At 38.4% G+C, this 15,042-nt stretch overlaps 1 protein-coding gene across 3 annotated transcripts in view; it reads right to left on the reverse strand.

Moving 5' to 3' along the window:
- Positions 1-6,235: 6,235 nt before the first annotated feature.
- Positions 6,236-15,042, reverse strand: part of RNLS (renalase, FAD dependent amine oxidase) — a 273,228-nt gene continuing 264,421 nt past the window's right edge. For 2 of the 3 annotated variants that reach the window (XM_065922853.1, XM_065922854.1), the window contains exon 7: positions 6,236-13,873. In XM_065922853.1, coding sequence (XP_065778925.1) covers positions 13,721-13,873 — 153 coding nt within the window. In that variant the 3' untranslated portion in view covers positions 6,236-13,720. The remainder of the gene's footprint in view (positions 13,874-15,042) is intronic. The other variant, XR_010661543.1, reaches the window with a different exon arrangement.

Below are 15,042 nucleotides of genomic sequence, written 5' to 3' on the forward strand. Positions count from 1 at the left end.
TCATTTTGATTTAAGACAACCGTTCTGTCTCATCTGGGTCAGAACGTATGGGCTACCTAGGATTTCAACCAGACATGAGAAGCCTGAATTAAACGCCCAGCACTGTGGTCTGGAAAAGGGGCTATGCTGTGTGCTGTGTTCTTGTTTCTTCAAAAAAGCATCCAGGGAGGTGGAAGTATTCAGTCTCAGAAGTTCCTTTCTTGTGGTGGCTCTATCTCTGCCACCAAGTGCCAGGATAGACCGCATGCCATGCTCTGTCAGGTCCTTCAAAAGAGGTGAGGTGACGTGCTGGAGACTCTGCCATCTGTGGGACATTGCGGCTCTGGGCCCTACGCAGAAGGAAAAGGAAGTGCCGTCACGCCAGGGATTTGGCCAGTGAGTCAAATTCCCGGAACGGCCTGTTGCTTCTCAAGGCTGCGAATGTGCCCCAGGCTCTCAATAGCCCTCCATCTGGACTAAGGGAGAACTGTTGGGTACAGGGGCTAGAGAGGAAAAAAGACGTGATATATTTTACATATCATATTTTCTAGCAGTGGTTTTCTACATGAAACCCAGTTTACTTAGTGAGTCAAGGGCATGGAAACCAAAGCTTTATAAAATAATAGTGACTCTTACCATGTGTCAGCATTCTTAGTTTCTTTTTCTGTTTTCTCTTTTTCTGTTACCTTAATGTAAAAAAATTCTTTGTTCACTAAATTGCTATTATAAACCACTATGGATCAAAGTCCATATTTTGAAAAACAGCTCTGCATTAATATATATAAGCAACATTGCAGGAAATTTTGTACATTATGGATCCCTGGTCCCTGCTTCAGAGATTCTAATGCACTCAGTCTTGAGTCCCCTGAATCTGCATTTTATGTTAACCAAACTCTACTGTCACTAGTGTGCGGGCAGAAAAGTGCTGGATCTCTGATACATCCCAAGTGTTTTGAATGGAGAGCCTGGTACAGAATAAGCCTTTGATCCATGTTGGTTGAATAAATGAATGAATGAAAAAGCATGTTTGGTGATTTAGATTCAAGTGGACTATGGATTACCATTATGTTTGCTTTGTCTTTAAACTGTCTTTTTTGATGGGGTAGCATTTTATTTTAATAAAATTTCAAGCTTACAGAAAAGATTAAAAAATAGGACAAAGATGTCCATTTATCTTTTACTTAAATTTCTACCTTAGCTACATTTGCATTTTCTCAACTCCATATCTAATTTTTTTTTCTTCTGAACTATTTGAGAGTTAGTTGTAGACAAAAAAATGCCCCTTTACTACTAAATTACTACTGAGCTTCCTTTGTGGCTCAGCTGGTAAAGAATCCGCCTGCAATGCGGGAGAGCCGGGTTCAATCCCTGGGTTGGGAATATTCCCTGGACAAGGGAACGGCTACCCACTCCAGTATTCTGGCCTGGAGAATTGCATGAACTGTATAGTTCATGAGGTTGCAAAGAGTTGGTCTCAACTGAGTGATTTTCACACTACCAAATACTTTAGCATACATTTTTCTAAGAACAAGAAAATTCTCTCACTTGGGTTACAAGGTGAGGGGCCCCTAGACCAGAGGTTAAATGCCTAAATTATTAAGCACTGGGCAGTGCTGAACATCAGGTGACTCCATCCTCCCTTCCAGCCCCATCCAGCATATTTCCCTTTTTATCTATGCTACTCTGGGTTTATTTTATTTTTAATTGGAGGATAATTCCTTTACAATGCTGTGTTGGTTTCTGCTGTACAACAGTGTGAATCACCTGTAAATATAAATATCTCCCCCCTCTGGAGCCTCCCTCCACGCCCCTCCCCCTCCTCTTTAGGTCGTCACAGAACACTGAGCCCCCTGGGCTATACAGCAATTCCCCACTAGTCATCTATTTTACACATGGTAGTGCATATATGTCAATGCTACTCTTTCAGTCTGCCCCGCTTTCTTCTCCCACTGTGTCCACAAGTCCATTCTCTACATCTGCATTTCCTGGGTTTTATACAGTAAGTAGTCAGAAAATCTCCAGACTTTTGAGCCTCAGGCTTGCTTTGAGTCTCCACATGTGAAGCAACCGTAAATCTTCTAATCTGTGGCTTCTCCAATGCAGAAATTATCTGATTGCCTCTGAATCCTCTGGGGAAATGGAAAGAAAATGCAAATTTCCAGACCTCAGTCCTGGACATTCAGCTCAGATAGATGAGTATGTGTGACCCAGGAATCTGCATTCTGTCACCTCAATCCCCACCTCCCTTGCCTTCCCCCAGGTGCTATGGCTCAGCTGGGGTTGGACAGCACAGTTCATGTGACCTCTCTAGTTGGTGGGATACTCTAGTTGGTGACCACATGTCCCAGGCAAGCAGAGAGAAGCCCTCAGAGTTCCGCTGCACATTGGAAAGTTCTGCTTCTTAGGAATTTCTTTCTCATATTAGTTCCAGTTGCTTTCCTAATGCTACTGGTCTTGGTTCTGCCCTCTGGGGCACCTTAAAACAAGGTCAGCTGGCAGCCTGTTCCTTGTAAAATACTGAAAATGTATAAAAATCACTCAGAATCCCACCACCCTGAGAACTTTAAGATTTTAGTATATTTTTCTTTACACACACACACAAATGCACATGATATGCACTTTTTATTTTAATAGAATGAAGACCATAATACATTCTGAATTTATTGTTGCATATTTGGGGTGACCTCTCTTAACATTGTATCATAGAACTATTCCAGATGGGCAAGTATGCTTGAAGAGCACATTTTCAAACGACTGAATTAAATTCCACTAATTTGATCTATTGGAATTTATTCAGCCATTTCCTATTAGTGTTTATTTAGGTTGTTTCCAGCTTTTCACTATCATAATAACTAATACTTAAATAAACATACAACAATATAAATTATTATCTGAATCCTGGATTGTTTCCTTAAGATAGATTCCTAGACGTGTAATTATCAAGCCAAAAAAGCATGTTTAGAAATGTGATACATATTGCCAACTTACTTTTCAGAGAGGTTGTGAACAGTTTAACTTCTAACAGTTTTGATCTCTTTTTAGAAGTTGCGCTTAGTTGCTTCAGTCGTGTCCGACTCTCTGCCACCTTATGGACAGTAGCCTGCCAGGCTCCTCTGTTCATGGGATTCTCCAGGCAAGAATACTGGAGTGGGTTGCCATTTCCTTCTCCTTTTAGAAGTTAGTAATTGTTAGATCATCAATTTGATAGATGAAAAATTGCATTTTGTTATGGTTTCTAACCTACATTCCTTCATTTATTCATAAGGCAAACGTGAACAGATACATATACACGTGTGCGTGCGTGCTGTTGCCTCAGTTGTGTCCAACTCTCTGCGACCCTATGGACTATAGCCTTCCAGGCTTCTTTGTCCATGGGATTCTCCCAGCAAGAATACTGGAGTGGGTTGCCATTTCTTCCCCTAGGGGATCTTCCTGACCTAGGGATAGAATATGTGTCTCTTATATCTCCTGCATTGGCTGGCAGGTTTTTTTTTTTTTTTTTTTTTTAAATCATTAATGCTACCTAGGAAACCCTACACACACACATATATATGTGTATACATATATACGTGTATGTGCATGCTAAATTGCTTCAGTCATGTCTGACTCTTTGTGATCCTATGGATTGTAGCCCACCAGGCTCCTCTGTCCATGGGATTCTCCAGGCAAGAATATTGGAGTGGGTTGCCATGTCCTTCTCCAGGGGATCTTCCTGACCCAGAGATCAAACCCAGGTCTCCTGCATTGCAGGCAGTTTCTTTATCATCTGAACCACCAGAGAAGCCCATATATATGTATATACATATACATACGTTTGTATTTTGATTACTTACCAAGTGAAAAATGTTCATATGTGTGTGTGTTTTCTCCCATTTTTTGGCCTTTTCTGTTAAATAGGATGTTAAGGGGGAAAAATAGAATCAATCTATTTTTCTGCTGGAGAGAAGGGGCCTCATGCTTCTCTTATTGGTTTGTAAATGCTCTCCTCCTACTCCTTTTTTTAAATGTAAGAAATATCAGCTTCTTTAAAAATTGTGGTAAAATATACACAACGTAAAATTTACCATTTTCAAGTGTACAGTTCTGCGGCATTAAGTATGTTCACATTATCCTGCAACCATCGTCACCATCCACCTTCAGAACTTTTCCATCTGTACCGTTAGACGCTAACTCCCCACCCCCACTTCCTCCAGCCGCTGGCAACTACTATACTACTTCTGTCTCTGTGAATTTGACTACTCTAGGAACATTACATAAGTGGGATCGTAGGCTATTTGTCCTTTGTGACTGGCTTATTTCAGTTAGCATGACATCCTCAAGGTTCATCCATGTTGTAGCATGTGTCTCCTTTTCTCAATAGCTTTGTAATGTTTCTTTATTACATTAAGTGTGTTTATAGTCATTATTTCCATTTATTTATGTCAGTCTAGGATCATTAGTGAATTGTTTTATTTACCTAATTCTATAATACATCTTAATATCTGGTAATTTCAATCCTTATGGCCTGCCTGCTCATAAACTTATTAGTTACTCTCACCTATTAATTTTTTCTAGATGAACTTTAGAATTATTGTTTCATATTAACAAAATCCCATTGTGATTATGTTTAATCTATAAAATAATTAGAAGAAAATGGAAAAATTCATTATATTCAGTATCCCCCTACAGGGACATGGTATATATTTCTGCTTATTCAAGTTTTTAAAAATATATTAAAATTTAAAAAATATTTTCTTATATAAATTCTAGATATATTTTCCTGGAGATATGTTTTTGTATTCTATGTTATTTGTTAATAAAAATATATATGCTATATTTGTATTAATTATTAACATATAGAAAAATTACTGACCTTTGAGTGTTTATAATACTCAAAGTAGTGATTAGTAGTAGTCTCTAGTAGTGACTAGAAGTGTCTTACTAATTTGAAAAGTTAGTTCACCTGAGTTTTCTAATAAGCATAATCATATTGACAGAAATTAGGAATCATTTCACCTTTCTTTTCTAGTGTTCACATCTCTTAAGTATGTTCCATGCCTTAATGCATTCCCTAGAAATTTCAAAACATTGATGCAGAGATCTTTGATGTCTTCCCAATTTAATGTAGATAATTCTAGTAATTGGTTCTTAATTGTGATGTCTGTTACAGTTTTAAAATAGTCTTTATCCTTCTAAGATAGCTTCCCCCTCTTATGGGCTTACCATTGGTTTTATCAGTTATATATGTTAATTTTATGACATAATATTTAGCATTTATTGAAATAATTATAAGGTTATTATTGCTATTATTAATATGGTTTATTAAATGAACAGATTTCCTGGTTATAGACACATTCTTTCAGCTCTTTCCTGTAATACAGAGCTTATTTGTCACAGTACTGTTCACCCTGGATAATACACTTCTCTCAATGAAGTGACACTTGCCAATTTTTGTTTTTCTCCACAATGACCTCTGTATTAACACTTTTAGGACAATCTTTTGGTTTGCAGAAAATAGTTTGTTTTCCAAAAAGGAAATAAACATGGTTTATTTTAATGGCTAAAACATACTATGTGAGTTTAAGGCTGGTGACTTGTAGAAGTGGATCCTACACTAGATCTAAAGCTTGTCACCTTTAAATCAATTCTAATAAAGAGAATACCAAGAAAATATAAATGTGATCCAATAAACCCTGCTTACACATTGCTGGTAGATGATAAACCATAATGCAGAACACACTGCCACAGAAGCTACGCTGATTGCACAGGAAAAGCATCCTTGTCCTCTCCTCCCCACTCTAGCACAAGTGTGTACACACAAACACAACAGCCACACAGAGATGGCTCGTTTTAAATAATATATTTCTGGGACTTTTTCTCTTGGGTTTTTAGAATCTAACACTCATTTTCACATAAGCTTTCCTTTTTTCAGTCACTTATCCATTCAATAAAAAATTATTCAGGGTCTACTATGTGACCTACTCTGTGCTAGGTTTGGGGGATATATTTTAGATAAGTCAGACATGACTCTTGTCTTTGGAACTTACATAAGTAACACTCGAAAGCTTTTCCATTTTCATTTTTTGGTATCTTTTTGGACTTGAAAGACTTCTAGTTTTTCATTTCTTTTGCTACATCTTCTAATTATATAACACAGCTTCCTAAAATCTGATGGTCTAAATTTCTTGAATTAGTCACTCAATTTGTGACAAGCACTGTTCTGCGTACTGGGGAATTCCAAAGTGAAGAAAAAAAAGACACACACACACAAAACCTCTCCCAATAGAGTTTATTACATTCTAAAGAAATCCTGATTCCAAGGCTTTGCAAGATTCACCCGACTTTAATATGCCATGTGCACCAGGGGCACTGAAAAGAACAAAGAAGTGAACCAAGTATTCTGGAAAGGTAAAAGTGCAGAAATTGATGCAAAAATGAATTTCTAGTTAATAATTCTTTAAATTGAAATTCCACTAATTCCCCTCTTCAGGTAATTCAACTGTCTAATTTTAATAATTTTCAGTGTGTATGACTTCAGTTTCTCATAAGAAACGTAAAACAGACTCATCAGGCTTCTTTAGTCTCGTGCATTCTTTGCTCAAATGTTTAGGCAGAAACCTTTATATATTAGGCAAAATGAAAAGTGAAATACAACGTTTATTAGGCAGTTTCAAACATAGAGCAGCTCTCCCATATTCCCCCGCCTCCAAATAAGGACTTCCCAAAGTGAGAGGGAGCATAAAGCAGGGACTTTCTGAACTCACCTTCTGATGGATACAGACTAAATAGGGAGCATGTAGGTACTTTTGTAATTATCTCCTCTACCGAAGGTAAGGCTTCCCAGGTGATACTAGTGGTAAAGAATCTGCCTACCAATACAGGAGATGTTAGAGACGTGGGTTTGTCGGGAAGATTCCCTGAGGAGGAAGTGGCACCCCCTCCAGTATTCTTGCCGGAGGAACCCCATGGCCAGAGGAGCCTGGTGGGCTACAGTGATGGGGTCGCAAAGAGTCAGACCCGACGGAGCGTCTCAGCACCAGCACACTGAAGATAAGGTTGGTACATTTTTATTCTGTGGGATGATTCTGTATCAGCAATGTTTTTCTTTGGTACTTGTTGAAATTAGACTAAGAAATGTTCATCAGTTGAATGTATTTATTCACTGCATCAACATCTGTTTACTGAGTACCTCCTCTGTGCCAGGCCCTGATGGTGTTGATCTTGCCAGTTTTGGTGGCAAGTAGATACTGAACCAGTCAGTACACATGTGGTTGGTATCACAAGAGTAGGGAGACTAGACTGGCTGGGGAAAAACAGTGTGCTGTGCAAGGCATATTAAGGACCACAGCAATAAACCACAAAGCATTTATTCACTCACTTACTCAAGAGTCAATAAGAATTTCTGACAAAAATTTAGTTTAAATGAAGCCAAACTTATGGCAGCATTTGAATACAGTCCCCAGGAGTTTTACAGGTAATAAAGTGGCTTCCTAGCTAGGTTTAAAGCTACCTATAGATGGTGTGATGGTTATGAGACAGAAATATTTTCCTAAATCACACTTCACTAATAGTGAGATTCACAGTAACAGCTAACATTTATTATTTTCTATGTGCAGAGTACAATGCTAAACACTTTACATATGATATTCTAAAACACTCAAATAATCCCTAACCTTAAGGCAGGAAAAATTAGTGTCCCCATTTTATAGATGAAGCTTCTGAGGCTCAACGATATAAGAAACTGGTCCAAGATTACACATCTAGAAAGTGGTAAGTTTAGGATGTCACAGAATTTACCAGGAGTTGAGCTTTTTAAAGTGAAGGCCAGGGACAGGAAATGAATCTGCATACTTAGCCAAACATGTCAAGAATGTGAAATAACTCACTCCCAGTTTTCACAGCATTTCAGAGATAAGTAAATAATCTTCAGCAGAATCCAATCCAAGCATGCAATTCTTTGCATTCAGCACACATACTTGCTAAGAAGACACCATTCACTACAGAGAACACTTCTCTTTTACATTATCCCTACTTCTGGTCATGACCTATCCTGGTTTTTTTCCAAGGACCACGTTAGAGCAAACCCTTTGCCCCCAGCATATACTTATTAGCTATGCCAGGAAAGGAGAAAGTGGCCCACACCTGGTCTCAGGCAGACCCTACTATTTTGTTTCATGAAGGTATTGAGATTCTAGAGCTGTTAAATTTCCGAGTTTTATCAGCATTTAGTCAATGAACAAACTCTTACCATCAACTCTCCTAAGTGTCCTACATAAATGCAGAGGAAACTGCCTTTTGCAGGGGTCTCTGAGACACAGGATCTGCCTACATTTTCTTCCTTACTCTTATTCCCTTCATCATTATCATCACCATCATTGTTATTATTTATTGAGCACTTACTATGTGTCCAGCACTTTGCTAAGGTTTTAAGTATATTTAAGCCTTACAACAATCTTACGAGGCAGCTACCATTAACTCAGTTTTCAGCAACGAAGGGGGCTGTGTAGCTGTTTAACTGCAAGGCCACAGAATGAGGAGCAAAAGTCTGGATTAAAACAGATCTATTTAACTCCAGGGGATATGTGTAAAACAGTACTGCTTGCATTAAAGGATTTATGATGGGGCATGGGATCAAGGAGTAGTGGACCAAATGTGTACATCTAAGATAAGCCTATATTTACATAAATTGATAGGATGCAGATTTAGAGGTTACTAATCTGAGGTCCATGGAGCTCCCCCTTCAGTGTTTAAAAATAGATTTTGGAGGGTTTGTAACCTCCTAAAACAGGAGTCAGCACATTTTTTTTCTTAAAAGATTAGATAGCAAGGATTTTACTTTGTAGGCTATATGGTCTCTATGGCAAACATTCCTCTCTACTGTTGTAATGCAGAAACAGCCACAGATGATACATGAAGAAGTGGGCAAGGCTGTATTCCAATAAAACTTTATTTACAAAAACAAGCAGCTAGCCAGTAGGCTCTAAAATGGTATGCAAATTCTATTTGCACATGTGCATCCTTATTTTGTTGTTATTGGGAGAAAATCTCATAGCTTTCCCAAGCTTCTCAAATAGGTTCAAAATCCAAGATGGCTTAGAACTGGTCTAAACGGTCTCCAAGGCCCTCTAAACTTAGACATTCCAAGATGATTCTATGTGCTTTTCAATTAACACTCTCTTTGGAAATTCTTTCTCCTTAGCAGGCACATTTGATAGATTCTGCTGTGAACTCTTAAGTAGACTATAATTTCTGTCTGTTGAGAAGAAAATACAGGACATAGCACCATTTCAACCATTCCTGGCTTACCTGGCCAGATGATATTGGCTGAAACACAAGGACATTCCAGAGTGGGTACAGCAACTCAGTCCTGCACCAGCTAGTCTGAGATTGGCTGAGGCTCCTTCCTTTTCCCAGAGACCACGTTCTGTGTTTTACTGAGCCTTCTCCACAGAAAGCACTCACTCTCCCAACCACTCTGATATACACTTTGGATTCCTAAAGGCAGCCAGGGCTGCCCAATTATGGTGTGGAGCAGAGGGATTTTGCCAGAATTGTTTTCCTGATGGATCCCTGCTTCTGTTTGGAGATTTGGAGACCCCCTCTCTCTCTTGAGGAAACATGGTTCTTCCTCTTAGGATCCCCAGTATCTTACCTACTGCCTGCGATTACTGCCTCCCACTCTACGGGACTTGTCTTCCCCTAACTAGCATCTTAGGTGGAGATGGCTAATTATATTCCATTATGTCCACCACAGAGCCTGGTACCATATTTTAGGTTATTAGCACTGAGATCTTTGAAAGCTACAGTTTTAAATTCTGGCATTATTTTGGAAAAATCAAGATAATGACTATCCCGTCAACTTGAATAAAAAGCAGGATTGACTGCTTTGAATTGTAGAAAAAAGAGATTATATTAAAGCAAAAAATTACAAACGCTATGAATCATAATGTGGTTGTATTTATATTCCAGATTTCTGAGACTGGAGAATTGGACACAGGGTAAGTGGGAGGTAAAAAAAATAGGAGGGGAGAAAGTGATGGTAGGAACTGATAAGAGGACAGAATGAAACAAAAGGAGTGGAGAGACAAAGAGGAGTACAGAAGGAAAGGCTGAATGCAGAGGGAGCCTGTTTGCTAACCAGCTACTGCTGGGTTGAAATTCAGTGTCATTAGGATACAACCATTTCTCACAGCAAGTGCCCCCCAAAGAAGGAAATAAACCAGCAAATGAAAATAACGGGATGTAAATCATTTAGTCAGTACCTACAGAGACTATATTCCGTATTAGACTCTTGTATACATCACATCAGGATTAGTGTTAGCTCTCTGAAACGAAACATCAATAAGGGGACCACATGGTGCTGACTGCACCTCCAACCAATATTCAGTTCAGCTTTAATTATCATGTTCATCTGGCAGCAGCGTGGTGCCACGTAAATAGAAATGGGTCATGGGAGGCCTGGGTTCTTGTCCTGCATTTGATGATGTGACCTTGTTTGGCCAAGCTCTGGGCCTCAGTTTCCTCATTTGTCAAATGTGAATAATAATTCCCTTCTCTGTTTATTTTACAAGATATTAGGAGGATGGAAAAAAATACATATATATATATACAGATGTACTTGAAATATACATATATATGTTTTATTTATATATAATCTTTTTTCTAAAATATAAAGCAGTCAATGCTGCTTTTTATTCAAGTTGATGGGAGAATCAATATCTGAGTTTTCAAAAGTAATGCCAGAATTTATATATATTGTGCTTCCCAGGTGGTGCAGTGGTAGAGAATCCATCTGCCAATGCAGGAGACGCAAAAAGATGCGGGCTCTGTCCCTGGGTTGGGAAGATTCCCCTGGAGGAGGAAATGGCAACCCACTCCAGTATTCTTGCTTGGGAAATCCCATGGACAGAGAAGCCTGGTGGGCTACAGTCCATGGGGTCACAAAAGAGTTGGACACAACCAAGCAACTGAGCAGAGCACGAAGCATATATATACACACACATGCACATATACTTGGATGAGAATAAAATATCAGATAAATGTAAAATTGACCTTGTTCTTTTTACTTAACAAGGTACCAAGTAGGCGGATGGGTGGGGCTGATGGCATTTTGCACAGAAGACTTGGTGACTCAATAATATGTCTTTTTTTCCCCTCAGTAATATCTGGTCTGGGATTATTACTGCTTTCTCGATGGTTTTAGACATACTTCTCCCCTTCAGAAATGCCAAAGGTGAAAAATACTACTAGACTGCTATAATTTGTCACCCTCGCTGCCTGAGCAAGATGTGCATAGACAGTTTAGTAATTAAGCTTTTCAACCCTGCATCGTATAGTTTTATTCCAGCAAAGGCTATATTTATCAGTGAACAAGTATTAAATCACCCCACTGCTCAAGCCGTTTCTCACTTAAATATGCTCCTTTCAAAACTGAGCAGATTTCCTTGACTGTGTTTGATTAATAAAAGTTCTTGTTTGGAAGTACTGTGGTGCTGTGTGGTCTTGTGGGAGCCGACATACATACACCCTTTTCCCAAAGGTACCGACCCGTATTTCTCAGGGGACTCGGCTACCTTTGCCCTGGGTCTTTTAGGGCATCCGGCCATCTGAATCTCATGGCGTCTGGGATGGCTTCTAGCACAAGACAGTCCCATATCTATTTCAATTTCTAAAGAGGAAGAGGCAAATAAAGATATAGAACACAAGCTTTTGATACGCTTTCTTTCCTTATTTGAGCATCAGGGAATTGGTCTGTTTCTATCAGAGATGGATCAAAATGTAAAATGAGTTTTCAAATGATTAAATCAGCAAAGTAACAATGACCTACATACTAAGCAGGGTTGTATATCTTTTCTCATATTGCTACAGTCTTTTCTGAGCAGATGCACAATTATTAGGGAAACACATTTCGAATGAACAGATATTAAAACTCATCAGTGGGATTCTCTGGTGGTACAGTGGTTAAGACGTCACCTTCCAATGCAGGGGGTGTGGGTTTGATCCCTGATCAGGGAGCTAAGATCCCACATGCCTCATGGACAAAACATAAAGCAGAACATAAAGCATAAAGAACATCATGACAAATTCAATAAAGGCTTTCAAAAATGGTTCACATTAAAAAATATTTTAAATAAAAAATAACTCGTCTGCAATGGCTTAGCATACTTTCTCTAAGCAACACGTCCCACTTTTATAAATATTTTTTTCTTCTTTGGAATATATACACTCATGAAACAAATAAACATTGCTTTAAAGCTTTAGGATGCTTTCAGTCAGATGGTTCCAGAATTATATTAGTTAAAAACAAAATAGTTAATATATTGAATATGTGTATTTTAAGGGTATAACCAAAATAAAGACAAATGTTCATCAAATATAGGCCAAAATGATGAAAGAAATCTCAATATTTTTCCTTGTATCATAAAAGAGATCACATTAATTTCCCTTTTCCTTTCTATATTTTCAAAAATAACTGACATTAACCATATGTAGGCACTTCAGTTTTCCATCAGTTGATTGCAAGTAGGAGATGTATAAGACCATTCCATAGAAAAAAACCCCACTTTGTAGTTACATAAACAAGTTCTGCCCATGCCTGTGTATGTGTATGCCTGATAGTGGGCATGTCAGTGTGAGATTTTAAATACCACCAAGCTAAGGGGTCTTTTGTGGAACTTTTCTTAGTTTGAGAGACTGCAATGATGTGAGAGGCTGTGACGATTTCTTTCCTTTCAAAATGACAAAATGGAACCAGTTTGCTTTCCAAATTAGCAACAAGTACCTTGTTCAGAAGGCTGGGGATCAATTTCTCTTGAGCCAGCAAGTCATGGGTTGTCACTGATGCATGTGGGTGATATGCTGAACCGCTAAGTTGGCAAATATTGAACTATTTTAAGTGCATCTATTTTCTGGTTCAGTAAATTTTTTTTGTATTAAATTCATTAAACTTGACACAGTCTAAATGCCACAGCACACACTGGAGAGGGCATAAAAGTAACAGCACTAGCCACAGGAGATAGCACAAGGTAAAGATCAATATAATTTCTCTCAGCTTCTATTTAATTTTTATCTTTCCCATTAAGGCTGGATTTTTTAAGGTTAAAAAGTACTGTGTGACTTGGGAAGTCAAGTTGAATCTGGTTATTTTCTGAAAACTTGAAGAGGCATTTCTTTGTCAGTCAAGTTGCCCTCCAAATTGCGTTCTTAGAGATGATGACATATGTGACCTACAATTCAGGAGCATTTAATAACTTGGAAGAGAAATGAGAAACAAAAATTACCCTTTGTTTCCACAGTTTGGAGAAATATTGCAGCTCAGCAATTTGCAAAAATATCAAATCAAGGATATACCTGAAGATTTATCACGATGTCTTGATAATGATTATTCTTTATTTGGGACTGAAATTTTCAAAAGGACAGCAAAGGTCTGTGAACATGAACTGTTACTTGGCTTTGACATAATTTGGGGGGAGAGCTATTTGTTTTTTCTTAAACACTACTTTGCCTCCAACAAGGAGTGGGTAGACATGGCAATTCAGAAAAGTGGAGAAGTATAAAGTACAAGGAATTTTCATTCTTGTAGGAGTTGTAACTACTGAAATTATAAAATTGATTTTATACTCCACGTGAAAAATAACAATCAGTAAAGAACAATTTTTCCAGTAATTTCTCTCAACAAAATAGAAAACAAAATAATCAATGACAGAAAATTGTGAAAACAAAACCCCCAAAGTACATGTGAAAAATAACAATACAGGCAGTACTATATATGATTCTTTAAAGCTTCCAGAACACATAAGGCAGAAGTGATGCAGCCGTCAAAGTTGGACTGAGTAAATCCATCCCCTCCACACACAAGAAAAGGCTGGAGATGAAGAGTCATTTGACCAAGAGAGTTGGCTGCCGCATTTGTGACCTGAAAATATTAAAAAAGAAGAAAAAAAAAAGAATTGCAATTGACATTCAGTGCTCTGTTCTGCTATCGTGTCAATGCCCACCTGGGGAAGCTTCTTTACCTGAAGAAATCAAGATGTTTTATAATGAGCAGGGAAAACTAGGTTAAGACCTCTAAACTTTTCCCCTTGCCCAAGTGTTCAAACTGAAATTCTCAAATGTTTACATTTTAAGTCATTTGATAAGATAATCAGAAGTATATTGAACTTCAAAATTAATAGGTCATGATCTGCTAAATCAGTTGGAAGTACAGTGAAGTTTTTCATTAGTGGGAAATGAAATTCATGAAATCATTCACCAAGTATTGAGAACCTGCTATGGGCCAGACAAGATGAATACAAAAGAGATTTAAAGGGTCATGTCTTTAAGGAGTTTCCAGTTCAGTGCAACTTCTGGCATGGAAGTGTCTAAGGGCTAAGGCAGAGTGAAGAGCAAGGTGCTATAAAAACACATGGGAGGAGGCCAGCATACTGGACAGAGAAAGTTTCAAAAGGGTGTGACTGGTTATTTCACTTGAGTTCTAATGGAAACATCAAAATTTGCCAGGGAAGGAAGCAGGTATAAAGTTTTCCAAAGGGAAGGAGTAAGATGTGTAAATGTCCACAGCCAATGTGCACTGTTTGGGAATCTGTAGTGCAGGTGTGTGTGTGTGTATGTGTGTGCGTGTGCGTGTGTGTGTGTGTGTGTGTGTGTGTGTTGGGGAGGAGATTGACTAGAAGAAGGAACATAACTGAGAGGTAAGATAAGAGGAATACTTTGTTTCAAATATAGTCTACTTGGGCTTCTCAGGTGGCTCAGTGGTAAAGAATCTGCCTGAAACACAGGAGACCCAGGTTCAATCTTTGGGTCAGGAAGATCCCCTCAAGAAGGAAACAGCAGCCCACTGCAGTGTTTTTTCTTGGGAAATCCCATGGACAGAGTAACGTGGTGGGCTATAGTTCTTAGGGTCACAAAAAATCTAGTCCATGGGGTTGCAAAGAGGAGGACACGATTTAGCAACTAAACAACAACAACAAAGAATGTAGTACTGTTTATGTGCCAAAAGGGAGAATCAGTTGAGGTCTAGGGCTTATTTTGTAGAACCAAGTTTATAATATTTGAAATGATGAAAAAGGCATAGAATTATTGGAA

This window comes from Muntiacus reevesi, chromosome 2 (assembly GCF_963930625.1).
Source record: "Muntiacus reevesi chromosome 2, mMunRee1.1, whole genome shotgun sequence".
NCBI classification, from domain to species: Eukaryota; Metazoa; Chordata; class Mammalia; order Artiodactyla; family Cervidae; genus Muntiacus; species Muntiacus reevesi.